A 14813-nucleotide genomic window follows, 5' to 3' on the forward strand; every position below is an offset into this window, starting at 1 on the left:
TTATGAAATATATATGTATCTACCGTTATATACATGTAATATTTTAAATTGTATGTAATTATACATGTAATATTTTAAATAAAAATCTATTTTACTAATATTTTTAACAAACATAGTTATTTAACATATTTTTAATAGCTAATATAAAATAATCTATCTATCATATATCGTAAATTAAAATATAATTTATTTATTTTATATTTTATTTGTTGCAATAAAAATAACATCTTAATATAAATTTTATTTATTTTTTTGGTCGGAATATAAATTTTATTTGTTGAAATAGTCACATATATTATTGTTGTCACATCTAAATTTAATGGTTCCATCTCACATTCTCGTTGTTATAGTGTTACTCATTCTCCCAATCTTTGCATCGGCTCCCACAAGGCCACAACACTCACAAGGCTTGGTTCCAAACAATAGCTTTACAAAAAGACAAAAAACACATTCAACTGCCCACTATGTAATTCTCACCAACTCTAACTTGGTTCACGTTTTAACCTGTTAGAAGAACAGCCAACACCCTCTATCTCTTTACTCTACTATATAACTCTACCAATCCATCTCCACCTTTATAATTTTTTAATATATATCTCAACGGTTCTGCATTATGGCATAGCAATATATCAGTAAAGTGTCCTGGCACATGTGAAAACTTTCCTATAAACTATATGTTAGAATGCAAAATACAAATTAAAAATGATTTCAATGTACGACTTTTTGGTGAGCATATAGTATCATAAATAAATATTTCCCATTTTAATTACCTGTCCGTTTCAAATCAGCATGGTGGATACAATTCCTATAAAATCTTATTAAATTATGTTTCTGACTATACTTTTGAGGCGTCACCGTACGATCTTGCTGTTCATGGAAATAAACATCAACTAACACCTGATCATTGCAAAGTATATCCCATGTCCAGTACTTGTGGGTGGATCTAACGACTGACGGTGGGGGTACATTACGGTGGTACAACCAATCGATCGCCTCCAAAAATTGTATCCTTCTCCTCGTATCCCAAAAAAGGACTGGATCAAGACTCCACTTGATCCTTAGGTCCGTCACCCTAAATTAAAGTTATTTTAACTTAAGAATACTTCTCATCATTTAAACAAAAACAAAAAACAAAAAATAAAAGGAAAGAAAAATACCACGAATAAGCCTCGAGTTGCTGTAAACACAAATCACGAACTTCCTCGTTAGATGATTCAGATTCAGAAGTCCCTATAAATGGGAATGTGATAACTTTCTTGATGATTTTCCTCAAGTGCTGGGCATCTGCCTCTCGAAAATAAGATTTAGATCCACCTTTCTCCTTCATGTTGGTGAGAATTCCACGTATCACATTTCCATTCTCACATATAATTTTAATGCAACTTTCTGAATCTAAGTTTCCGTGGTACTCTTCCCTTAAATGCATTATCTTTAAACCCTCAAAAACGGGTTTAAAAATCAGGATAAACTCTTTTCTTATGGCAGCCCACCATGTATTCGCGTCTGAATAAGTAGCTGTACCCTTTTTGTGCATTAGCCAAGATGACAAATCATATTCAAAACTGCCGGATACCACTCTTTTCTTTGACAAATGCAAATAATGCATTCGTAAAAAGAGATTACCGTCGTAATAATTGCATAGGACTTGTCTGTTGTACCAATTCGTCAGTTTAGTTAAGTCGTAGTCTCCAGAATATTGCCGAACACTCACACTATGCGAGCAGAGGAGAACGACGAAGCCTATAACACGAGGAAAGAGAAGAAGAAGAAGAAGGAGGAGGTTTAGGTTGCAGTAGAAAGTTTACATTGAGTAAAGAACAGGGTTTAGGCTGCAGCAGATGATTTACGTTGAGCAAAGGTCATAGAAGGTTTACGTTATATGTAATGCGTGAATCACAAACAATTTGGAGATTGGAGGAGGCGTCTATAGCAAAAAAGAATTGGATAACATCCATGTATTTTGTACATGGATGTGGAGCATTATTGATTTAATAATTATCTGCATGGATACATGTTCCTTAAGCATTGACATGTATTCATGGCTAGCCCTTGGTCATCAAACTCCATTCCTCTACCTATGTAACAAGTTAGCCAAAAGAGGCCACATAATCACATTATTTGCGCCCAAAACAGCACAATCCAAGTTAGTCCATTTCAATCTTTATCCAAATCTCATCAAATTCGTCGCCGTCGCGGTTCCCCACGTGGACAACCTTCCACCGAACGCAGAAACCACTTCAGACGTTCCATACCCTCTGCACCCACTCATCATGACAGCAATGGACTTAACCCAAGGCGACATAGAAAGTGTAAGTATAATACCCACATTTAATTGGCTCTAGGATCACTCACTCATATAAATGACGTTATCATATTTTTCATCTCTTAAACTCACTAACACTCATAATAATAAGGAGAGAATTTTTCGAAACAAACACTAAGTATTTTGGTTCATAGAGAGATCGATAACAACATACATATGAAGCTTTTATATAAGCAATGCTTCCTACTAAAATAATAATTTATGAATTACAACTCAATTTTGTAATGATCACTATTTTATGAGTTGGCTTCATGAATCTTCTTTCAGCTTGTATTCATGTAGTTTTCATAATCTTCTAATTTGCTTGACTTCCAATTTCAATTCAATTTGATTTTGAATTTCTTCAATGTTGTAGAATGTTGTAGTTGTACTACTCTCTTGAATGTTCTTCAAAAATTTCAAGCTTCCAACATCTTCTAGTAAATAGATGATTATTGTTTTCAACTCAAACTTTGTTTCTTCAATTCTTTAACCATGTTTCATGAAAATTCTAATCCATGCAAGTTGATAGATAGCACAAGAAGTTTGTAGAATCTTGGTGATGAACCATGAACTTGTAACCACTTTGAATTCAAATTGAATTTTGCCTTTGACTTTTCTAAACTTTTGTTACTTGCATACCACTTGATTTAATTTTCTAACATTGCCTCCCTTAAATCAAGCTGTAGAGTTTATCATTCCAAGCATCCTCTTCAATTTGTAAAATGACTCGGTCTTCAGCGGTTTTGTAAAGATATCTGCAACTTGGTCTTCAGTGGGACAGTACTCAATAAAAACTTCTTTCTCATTTACCAATTCTCTAATTTTATGAACCCGAATATCAATATGCTTTGTTCTTCCATGAAATACTGGATTTTTGCAAAGTGCAATAGCTGACTTGTTATCACAAAATATTGTTGTTGGAGTACTTTGTTTCTCATTCAATTCATCAAGAATTCTTCTTAGCCAAACTACTTGCGTTGCACAATTTGCTGCTGCTATATATTCTGCTTCTGCTGTAGAGAGTGCTACTACTGGTTGCTTCTTTGATGACCATGAAATTGCACCAGAATCAAGACAAAATACAAATCTTGAAGTACTTTTCTTGTTTCTATATCTCCAGCCTAATCACTGTCAGTGTAACCGACAAGATTCACTTCATTAGTATTTTCATAATAAATACCATCATTTAAAGTACCTTTGATATATCGAAGAATCCTTTTTTCCGCTTGCAAATGGTTGGTACAAGGTTCCTCCATGAATCTGCTAAGCAAACTAACCCCAAACACAACATCTGGTCTAGTCGCAGTCAAGTACCTTAGACTTCCAATCAAGCTTTTGTAGTATGTGGGATTTACTGCTCTTCCTTTATCTTCTCTTAGTAACTTGAACTTTTCTTCGACTGGAGTAGGAACTGGCTTTGAATGTTCCATTTGAAATTTCTTCAAAATATCATTTGCATATTTCTTCTGCGAAATGAAAATACCATTATCTCTTTGAACCACTTCAATGCCAAGAAAGTAAGATATCAAGCCCATATCTGTCATTTCAAAGTGCTTTATCATAGCCTCCCTGAATTTTGCAATTATCTTCAAATTGTTCCCAATAAAGATCAAATCATCAACATAAATACACACGATCAAGATATCTCCAGGTTCAACGAACTTGATATAAAGAGTATGCTCAAACGGACATCTTCTGAAACCATTCTCAATGAAATAAGAATCAATCTTCTTGTACTATGCTCTTGGTGCTTGCTTTAACCCGTACAAAGCTTTCTTCAATTTGTAAGCTTTATCTTCTTTTCCAATAACTCCATATCCTACAGGTTGCTCAACATATACTTCTTCTTCTAAAGTGCCATTTAGAAATGCAGACTTAACATCCATTTGGTGTATCTTCCACTTATTTTGAGACGAGAGTGGAATAATCATACGAATAGTGTCTAATCTAGCAACAGGAGCAAATACTTCAAAACAATCGATACCTGGCTTTTGTTTGTATCCCTTAGCAACTAATCTTGCTTTAAAACGATCAACTTCACCACTGGGTTTGTACTTAGTCTTGTAAACCCACTTTACTCCAATCGGCTTCTTATCTGCTGGTAAATCTGTCAGATCCCATGTGTCATTCTTCCCAATGGCATGAATATCCTCATCCATTGCTTTCTTCCAATTGTTATCTTTAGAGGCTTCTTCAAAGTTCAACGGCTCACAATCTAAAAATAGAGCAAAATTTATGATTTCTTCATCGGACAGATCGTTGTCATTGCCTACTTCATAATCTGCTAATCTAGCAGGTAGTCTCCGCTCTCTTTGAGATCTTCTAGATGATTCTGGTTGTTCGGTTGTGTCAGGTTGCCTTTCTTCTACTTTATCACATGTATTTGGAATTATAGTCAGCTACTTTTCTGTCTGTGTTCTAGTCCCACTTGTCTTTCTCGTCAAACGTCACATTTCTGCTGATGATCACTTTCTTTGATTCTGGATTATACAACTTGTATGCTTTTGAGTCTGTGCAATAGCCGATAAAGATACACCTCTCGCCTTTGTCATCTAACTTCTTCCTTAATTGATCTGGTACATGGGCATAAGCTATACACCCAAAGACTCTGAAATGATGGAAGAAAGGTCGCTTTTCACTCCAAGCTTCCTCTGGAGTTTTATCATGAACACTCTTTGTTGGACACCTATTTAAAATATGAACTGCTGTTGCGACTGCTTTTACCCAAAATTCTTTAGTCATTTGTTTTGATTTGAGCATGCATCTGACAATATCCATTATGGTTCTATTCTTTCTTTCAGCAACTCTATTTTGTTGAGGAGTATATCTAGTTGTTAGTTGGTGTTGAATTCTGTGTTGTTTAAAGTAGTCTGAACATGCAAGATATTTTGTTCCTCTGTCTATTTTGAGAATTTTGATTTTATAGCCACTTTGTTTTTCGACAAACACCTTGAATGTCTTAAAGACATCACATGCTTCTGATTTCTGCTTTAGAAAGTATACCCATGTATATCTACTAAGAGCATCAATAAAAGTGATAAAGTACCTGCTACCACCGTTGCTTGAAATTTCTACAGAACAGAGATCTGAATGTACAATTTCAAGTAATCTTCTAGCTCTCTATGACTTTCCTGTATGGAATGGATCTCTGTGCTTCTTTCCCAGTTGACAAATCTCACAAACACAATTGGGAATATGAATTCGTGGTAGACCAAAAATAAGTCCTTTTCTTGACAGGTAGTTTAGGCCAGAAAAATGAAAATGCCCAAACCGCATATGCCACAACCAGTTATCATCAAGTATCACAGAACTCATGCAAGAGGGATTAACATATTGAATTTTTAATGGAAATATTCTGTTTGAAGTCATCTTTGCTTTATCTATGAACCTTCCGTTGTTGTTAAACACAATGCAACATCTACGATAAGTTATCATCTTATATCCCTTTTCAGATAATTGCCCCATACTCAGTAAATTGTAATCAAGCTCAAGAGCATAGAAAACATCAGAAATATAACTCAGAGAACCATCCTTCAATCTATTTGGTATCTGTCATTTTCCTTCAATAGGGATCTTTGTACTATTACTGAACTTTAATAATAGTTTAACTGAATCATCTAATAAAGAAAATAACTCCTTTCTACCAGACATACGATTACTACAAGCATTATCCAAGTACTATATATTTTCATCTCCAGCACATGAATTACTTGTAAAAAATAAAGTTTGAGTACCCGGATTATCATCAGTATTTTGATGCTGATTTTCTGCAACGTGTGCTGGATTGTTATTCACCATTTTGAATCTGCAATCTGCTGCTTTGTGTCCAAACTTTCTACAATGAAAGCAGTTGAAATTGGTTATTTCTTGATTAAAATTGCCTTAACCTCTTCCTTGGTTGATAGGCCTGAAATTCGTTCCACCTCTTCCTTGATTAGGTGGTGTAAAATTATTGTAACTTACTTGGTTGTAATTGCCACGACCTCTACCTCTGAAACTTCCTCTACCTCTACTTTGAAAATTAAAACCACGACCTCGTCCTTCTTGTGTATGACTTGATGTTGCAACATTGTTTAAATTCACTCAGCTTTTCAGGGCTTCCTCGGTTGATTTTTCTGATTTCTCCAGTATTCTACTGATGTTGCTTTCCATGGTTCCTTGCAACTCTGCAATCGTCATGGTATCCATATCGTGGGACTCTAGTATCGTAGTCACCACATGGTCATACTTCATCGGCATGGTGCGAAGAATTTTCTCCATCACTTTGCTATCGGGCATATCTTCTCCATAGACTCTCATTTTATTGACAAGATCAGTAACACGAGTAAAATATTGCTCAACAGTTTCTGAGCTAGACATCTCGTACCTTCCATATTCTCTTCTCAAAGACTGTAACTTTGCTTTCTGAGCTTTATCTACGGCTTTGTATGACAGCTTCAACGTGTTCCATGCTTTCTTTGCACTTTTGGCATTTGCTATTTTGCCAAACACCGTATAATGTACTCCTTGATGAATTTGAGATAGCGCTAATTGATCTCTCCTTTGTTGGGCAGCATCTGCTCCTTCTTCCAAACCCGGTTCAATAAAATTCCGCAGGTTCTGGGCCTTTAAATAGGTAGACATCAAAGTCTGCCAATAACTATAATCAAGTTTCCCATCTAACTTGGGACCGGACCACACAATATTAAAAGTGTTTGCCATATCGACTCTTTGAATAAACAACTATATGAGAACTCTCTCACAACTCACAAACTCTCAAACACCAAGCGCTGGATTAACGAACTCTGATACCAAAATGTAAGTATAATACCCACACTTAATTGGCCCTAGGATCACTCACTCATATAAATGACGCTATCATATTTTTCATCTCTCAAACTCACTAACACTCATAATAATAAGGAGAGAATTTTTTGAAACAAATACTAAGTATTTTGGTTCATCGAGAGATCGATAACAACATACATATGAAGCTTTTATATAGAAAATGCTTCCTACTAAAATAATAATTTATGAATCACAACTCAATTTTGTAATGACCACTATTTTATGAGTTGGCTTCATGAATCTTCTTTCAACTTGTATTCATGTAGTTTCCATAATCTTCTAATTTGCTTGACTTCCAATTTCAATTCAATTTGATTTTGAATTTCTTCAATGTTGTAGAATATTGTAGCTGTACTACTCTCTTGAATGTTCTTCAAAAATCTTCAAGCTTCCAACATCTTCTAGTAAATAGATGATTATTGTTTTCAACTCAAACTTTATTTCTTCAATTCTTTAACCATGTTTCATGAAAATTCTAATCCATGCAAGTTGATAAATAGCACAAGAAGTTTGTAGAATCTTGGTGATGAACCATGAACTTGTAACCACTTTGAATTCAAATTGAATTTTGCCTTTGACTTTTCTAAACTTTTGTTACTTGCATACCACTTGATTTAATTTTCTAACAGAAACTTATCTTTGCCAGCTTAAAGCTGATCTTGTTTTCTATGATTTCACTCATTGGATGCCATCATTGGCAAGGCGTTTAAGACTCAAGGCCATTGACTTTTGTATTGTCAGTTCTGCCATGATAGGGTACAGTGTTGTACCTTCAAGATTCTAAAAAGGGGACGACCAAACAATGAATGATCTCATGAAACCTCCTCTAAGGTACCCTGATTTATCTATCACATTTCACGTCCATGAGGCACGAGCATACGCTAACAAGCGGAAACATGTGTTTGGGAGCAATGTTCTTTTCTATGATCGTATGTTCATTTAATTTCCATGAGTGAAGCCGATGCAATAGCGTTCAGAACTTGCAGGGGAATTGAAGGGCCTCACCTTGATTTTGTAGAAGATCAGTTCAAGAAGCTTGTGCTTCCTACAGGACCAGTGATACTAGAGAAACCAAACTCTACATTGGATGAAAAATGGGCTTCTTGGCTTGGAGAATTCAAACAAGGCTCAGTGGTTTATTGTTGTCTTGGAAGTGAGTGCAGGTTGAGGCCAAACCTGTTTCAAGAATTGTTGTTGGGTCTTGAACTAGTTGGCATGCCTTTTCTTGTAGCTTTGAAACCCCCAATTGGGTTTGATTCAGTTGGAGACGCGCTACCAGAAGGGTTCGAAGAGAGGGTTAAAGGAAGAGGGATTGTGTATGGAGGGTGGATCCAGCATCAATTGATATTGGAACACCTTTCTGTTGGATGCTTCATTACACATTGCGGGTCAGGTTCTTTGTCAGAGGCATTGCTCAATGAGTGCCAGTTGGTGTTGCTTCCAAATATTGGTGACCAGTTTCTGAATGCAAGACTGATGAGTAAGAATTTGCAAGTTGGTGTGGAAGTGGAGAAAGGGGAAGACGATGGATTGTACACTAAGGAAAGTGTGTGCAAAGCAGTTAGTATTGTAATGGATGATGAGAATGAGACAAGCAGAATAGTCAAAAGTAACCATGATAAGATTAAGGAGGTGTTGCTTAATAAAGATTAAGTCTACTTATATTGATGCTTTCTGTAAGAAGCTTCAAGAGATACTTTGAAGGTTTTTTCATCTTTCTTATTTTAATATGTATTTTGAGGTTCTAATGTGTTGTATTGTGAATGTGTGCTATAATGTAGGTGTAATATTGAGAATTTGATGTACACCAGATTAGTATCTGATTATCGTTTGATCTTAAATTTCTTCTAGCTTCTATTACTTTCTCTAATGATAATTACTTGAGTTAAATTACACACTTTTCTTCTTAACTTTTTATCATTACTGATACTCATTTAAGGAAAAATCATAATTAACAGTGAAGCTACTACAAAAGTTGATTCCGGTAGTATGTGCTCATTTTTTTCTTTAGCAAGTCTTGGGTTCAAAATTATACTCTTGAACAAAATTGACTTTTGTAAATGATATCCATATTTTGCAGTGAATCCAATATTTATCCAATATTTTATAGTAAAGTTGAAGCTAGTAAAATATACACCAATTAATTTACAGCTAATACTTAAATCAATATAAAGAACAACGAGAATGGAGGAAATCACAAACAGACTAAGAAGGTGAATGAATTTAATTTTCAACTTGTTGTATGATCCAAGTAATGTTAGAAGCAAGTGAACTCATAGTTTTTATCTTGATTCAGAAAGATGGTACAGAATCATAGTTTGTTAAATTCTGAGATAGAACATAAACAATACTCATAAATTATAAAGAAATATAAAAAACAATTATAGCTTCATTTGATGCCATTCCACAATCACTCAAACTTATTAAACCACTCTTCTACCTTAGCCCATGACAACAATAAAGACGTCTCACGGCCTACAAATTCAGCCCAACAAAATACACAAATTCAATTGTAATTTTAGTCTTTATCTTTATCTTATCTTTATTGTTGTCATGAGTTAAGGTGGAAGAGTGGTTTAATAAAACTAAAATTTGAAGAATTCAAGGAGATTAGAACAGAGCATAACATAGTAAATTAGAAAAATAACATAGTTGAATGCCTGAATCATATGTTAATATTATGTGCTATAGCAGAGCAGATTCAAAACTTAACAAAGCAGATTAAAAGATAAGAAAGCAAATTCAAAGCAGATTTAAGCATGACAAACAAAGCAGTGAAAGCACAAGCACAAGAGAACAGATAGTAGAGGGAGAAGAGAGGAGACTTAATTATCTTTGTTTAAATGCATGGGGTTAATATGTTTTGTTTTTAACCCTTCATCACTTTGTTTAAATCATCTGAGGATGGAACAGCAGCACTTAATTATCTTTCCAATCTTGTGTTTGTGAATCCGTGAGACTCATTAGTCATAGTCACTTGTGCAAATTAATTAGATTTCAAAGCAAGGAAATAACAAAGATCAATTAGTGAGTGAGTGACGATAAGAATGAAACCACCAATTAATTTGCCCATGCATTATAATATAACATGATCAGTACAATTTTTTTCCTCAACTATACATAACAATATATTAAGAAGAACAATATCACTATAACAATGAGGTATATCTGTATTCTAACTTCAAATTAATCTATAAATTTCGCTAAAGAAAAATAATACAGTATGCTTTGTCTTTATAGTACTTGTTTAGATGTCATTAAGTTGATAAATTTTTTTTTTTAGCGTATTTGGTAAATTTTCTAGTAATAAAAATAAAAACACTAAAAAAATAAAAAACATCTTTTTAAAAAGCTATAATTTATATTTTTTTAAAAGATCTTTTTTTCTTAAAAAAGATATTTTTCACATAATAAATAAGCAAAAAGTACTTTTATATTGTTATACCCAAACATACTGTTATGCAGATTTTTAGCAAATCGTGGTTGGTTCGATATCTAATATCTGGGTACGAAATCTATTCTTTTTTTGTGAGTACCGGTTTTTAAACGTGCACCAAAGATTTCGTTCTTGGATGAAAAGATAAAGAAAAACTTGAAAAGTAAAAAGAATTTAAACAACTTGAAATAAAAAACACAAGAAGTAAAGTAAATGACCTTTAAAATTAAAGAAAAGCAATAAAATATCTTCAACAGGGTTGAAGGACTTTGAATTCAAATACAATGCAGAAATGTTAAAAGAAGAAAAGAAAAGGTTTGCCAAAGGAAAGTAAATTGCAGAAAAGGTAATAAATTGCAAGAAAATTAAAAGAAATGTAAAGACATAGAAGGAATCTTACAGAAAATAAAACTCTTTGCAAACTCAGAAAGTCTCTAGGAATGTGAGTGTGCGAGAGTGTTTTCTGAAACCGAATTCTAACATTTGTTCCTTCCAAACTTTATCTATTTATAGATTTTTTTCAACCAATCAAATTTCATTATATGCTCCATATGTGAGAAATCTGAGCGTAACCATTCCTGCCACTTAATGATGGATAATCGTCTTCAACTAACTTGATTATTAACCCTATTATTACTTCAATTGCTTAATCTGTTTCGACAAGCTTCATCGATCAAACCTATTTTGCTTATCGATAACCCTCCTTCGATGAACCCTAAACCCACTGACAGGATCCAAACAAGTAACAAATAACACCTTCGATTTTGACTAACTAAATTAATGACTTTATCTTTTCGACTAACTCAAGTACATCACGTCCTTTGAGGTCGATTCTCTTTCTTTCGATCTATACACTTTACCGATCTACCAAAATATTCAACCAACAATTTGCCCCCTTAAATCGACAACTTCCAACTAATCAAAAATAAAAAGTTAGTTGATTCGAAAAAGTTTAAATCTAAAAAATGTTTGAAGCCCATAACTAACACCAACTCGGGAAATCGCTACACTCATCATATCCATTACATGCACGTCCCATGATGCACACTTCCCATTGATTCCGGACATTCAACTTCCTACTAGCTTTATCTTTTCAGCCTCCCTCTATAAATATCTCATTTCATTAATCTTTTAAACTTTTTCTAGAAACTTCTTCATAACGCTTTCCTTTCTGTCACAACACCATTATACCCCCCTTTATAAACCTCATAGATTTCCTATATTGCTCTTGCAAGCAAAAAACCTCTTTCTTTTCTCAAAATTTTTGCACTGCTCTGAGGATTCAACTTCGTTAACTCTTCTTCTCCAAGGTATTTTCATTCATTATATATGTTTATGTATATATATTTTTTATCAGAAAGTACTCTTCTCTTTTGCTTCACTCATATTATTACTGTGATTTTCTAGAATCGCCATGGCCACAAGTAGCAACTCTTCTCCTTTCAATAAAAGAAAAGAAACACTGGAAGAAACTCCATATGCGAACCTTCAAATTTTAGCTCAAGACCACGATGTTATCATTGAAGACCCAGTTGATGCTGCTAATGCACAAAAAATTCTCTTTCCGTTTGCCGTTAACAACCAAATGCATTGTTTCTTGAGCCCTCTACTTTCTCCATCTAAAATTAATAAAGTTCTTTTTTCCCTTTTTCTTCTTGATCAAGAACTATTGATAAAAAGAGACATGTATATGGCTCCCTTTGATGACCATACCAAGGGATTTCAAAATAACCCAAAAACTTCATCCAAAAGTATTAACTACCTGGCCTGGTTCAAAAGAATCGAACAAAAGAAAAAGGATTTCTGGGCTTGGCGTGGTATATATGATCGGCTTCAATTGTCTCAATACCAACTCACCACCCACCATTGAATGATTGGAGCCATTCTGTACTTTTAGAGTCAATCGACTAACAATCTGCATTTACCATGTGGGATGGTTGGTCCGACTCTATTCGATGTGGCAGCTATCACAAGACTACCTCCTTTAGGGATCAATATTTCCCCCGACATGTAACTCATCTTATAAAGAATTCATAAAAAAAACAACATGGGACAAGGTGACAATCCCATTTCTGATGATAAACATGTAGCTTTTTATGCTTTTGCCTGAATGTCGTTGTCTTTTGCTCATGTAGTGTCACTATGCAAAGACTTTATCAACCTCTTACTACTTTGATCCATGAAAGTTCATTAGTTTTGTGCCTTTTCAAATTACTCTTAGGCAATTTATACGATGAGCTCGGCTACATGGTCACAAAGTCTCCGCAATCGAACTCCTCTTAGTGTAGGAGGACCACTTTGGCTCCTCCAATTGTGGTTGAATTCAATTTTTGAAAAATTTATGGAAGTTGATGGCATCTGACTCTTAGCTTTGAAACCAACCTTTCCTGGTCCCAAAGTTGGAGATCTTTTCTGGGCAGTTTTCACCAAATTCTACCACGCAACTTCTTTTCAGAATGAAGATCTCAACTTTGCACCTTTTGTTGATTGCAAATGTGGTCCAACATGGTTTCGAGCATCGAGGATCTCCAAGACTAATGAAAAAGTACGACGCATAGCTGGAAAAAACTGGAGTAATTACACAACCATCCAAGTCTTTACTACTGGCATCCCCATGTACAAAGAAGATCAATATCAAGTTCCTCTACTTGCTCCTCATTTTGTGGCTCGACAAATGGGATTCTCTTAAGCTTTACCAGCTTCTTTTGGTTCAAAATTGTAAAGCCAACTTGGCCAGAAAATTTACAATTTCATGTCACTTATAACTCAAGAACTAAAGCATAACAAGGGTCCTCGATCTAAATATGAAGCAGTTGATTTTATTCCTAGTCATTATGTGACAAAATCCTTCCTTGCTTCGTGGCAAAAAATACTATTCACAGTATAACCGCAGTCTTGAAGAAACCCTCCAAGGTATGCTAAGAGTTTGCCTGACCATGGGTGAAAAACCTGCCAGTATAGCCATCTCGAAACGAAAAGCAGAGTCTTTGAAAGCTCCAAGAAAGAAATTGAAAGCTTCAAATGCTTCTTCTACAGCCTCAAGTTTAGCAGAGGTATCACAACAAATCTAAATACTTCCACACACTTTATACATATTAAATACTAATGTTATTTAAATAAATACTTCTCTTTTTAGGCCAAACAACAACACACACAAAATTCTGTCAATTTTCCATCGAAAGATTCAGGTACCAGGAATTCTCCACCATACACTAAAGATTTCGAAACTGATCCTGAAGGCATCTCCTCTAGCTTTTACAATATAGCAGATTCTGAAGCTACCAAGGTATTTACGCTTCCTTTTTGTGTTTTAAAAGTAATTACTAAAATAGTTTCACCCTTATTAAAAGAATTTATAGGTAGGAGGCAATACCTTTGCACAAGATCCAATTTCTCATTTGCTTCAAACTGGGATTGCAGAAATCAATAACCAAAGAGAAGAACCAATCGATCTCAATCAAGATGATGATATCCTAAGTGAACTTCTTAGGGCCATCTCGAAAATCTTCAAAAGCAAAGAGACTGGGTTATCAAGTTTTGAAAAGAAATCGATTCATCTGGATCAAAGCCCACAAATTTCTAATCCCCTTGAAAACACAAAGAATCAAGGTTTGACAAAAACTTCCGTCAATCCTGATATATTTGGGCTTCTTCAAAAACTAAAAATACTGCTTTCTAATCCCGTCGAAGCATGGTTCTCGGAAGATGGTCTAGATGCTGCACTTAACCAAATTTTAAGCTCTAATATTTTTACCCAGAATCCCTCTGATCATGCAAACCATTTGTGTCTTTCATCGATCATACCAAAAATCTTTTTTCATGTCAGGATAAACTTGAATTCCATAAAAAAAAAAGAATAAAAGAAATCAAAGATCAAAGCATTAAAGTTGAAGTCCCCTTAGTTGACAAGAAAAGGTATCAACTTATGAAGCCACTTGACTATGGCTTCTGTTGAATTGGATCAACTAATTAAGAGAGAAGACGAACTCAAAAAAGAACTTACTAAAATTAGACACAACAAATCTCTTCTTCAAAATCCTCTTGAAAAGCTCCGAAGTAGGAAAATATTGCTCAACAAAGAAGTCCTTTCTTTATCAAAAGAAAAGAGCGATATGGACAATCAAACTTTGCAACATCATGCTATAGAAAATGAGCAACTTTAAGAGCTTCAATTACTTGCACAAGATCGTACAAAGATAACAGAGCAACCGGACCAACTCTTACAACTCTATGAAGATTGAAGGC

At 34.5% G+C, this 14813-nt stretch overlaps 1 protein-coding gene and 1 pseudogene across 1 annotated transcript in view; one reads left to right on the forward strand and one right to left on the reverse strand.

Moving 5' to 3' along the window:
- LOC107625689 overlaps window positions 1–1757 on the reverse strand; it is a 7179-nt gene extending 5422 nt beyond the window's left edge. Inside the window, exons 1-2 of the mRNA XM_021117765.1 lie at window positions 1158–1757; window positions 771–1072 (exon numbers count right to left, since the gene is read on the reverse strand). Of these exons, the coding sequence (XP_020973424.1) occupies window positions 771–1072; window positions 1158–1606 (751 nt within the window). The 5' untranslated portion in view covers window positions 1607–1757. The remainder of the gene's footprint in view (window positions 1–770; window positions 1073–1157) is intronic.
- LOC107625672 lies at window positions 1954–8973 on the forward strand (annotated as a pseudogene).

This window comes from Arachis ipaensis, chromosome B01 (assembly GCF_000816755.2).
Source record: "Arachis ipaensis cultivar K30076 chromosome B01, Araip1.1, whole genome shotgun sequence".
Taxonomy (NCBI): domain Eukaryota; kingdom Viridiplantae; phylum Streptophyta; class Magnoliopsida; order Fabales; family Fabaceae; genus Arachis; species Arachis ipaensis.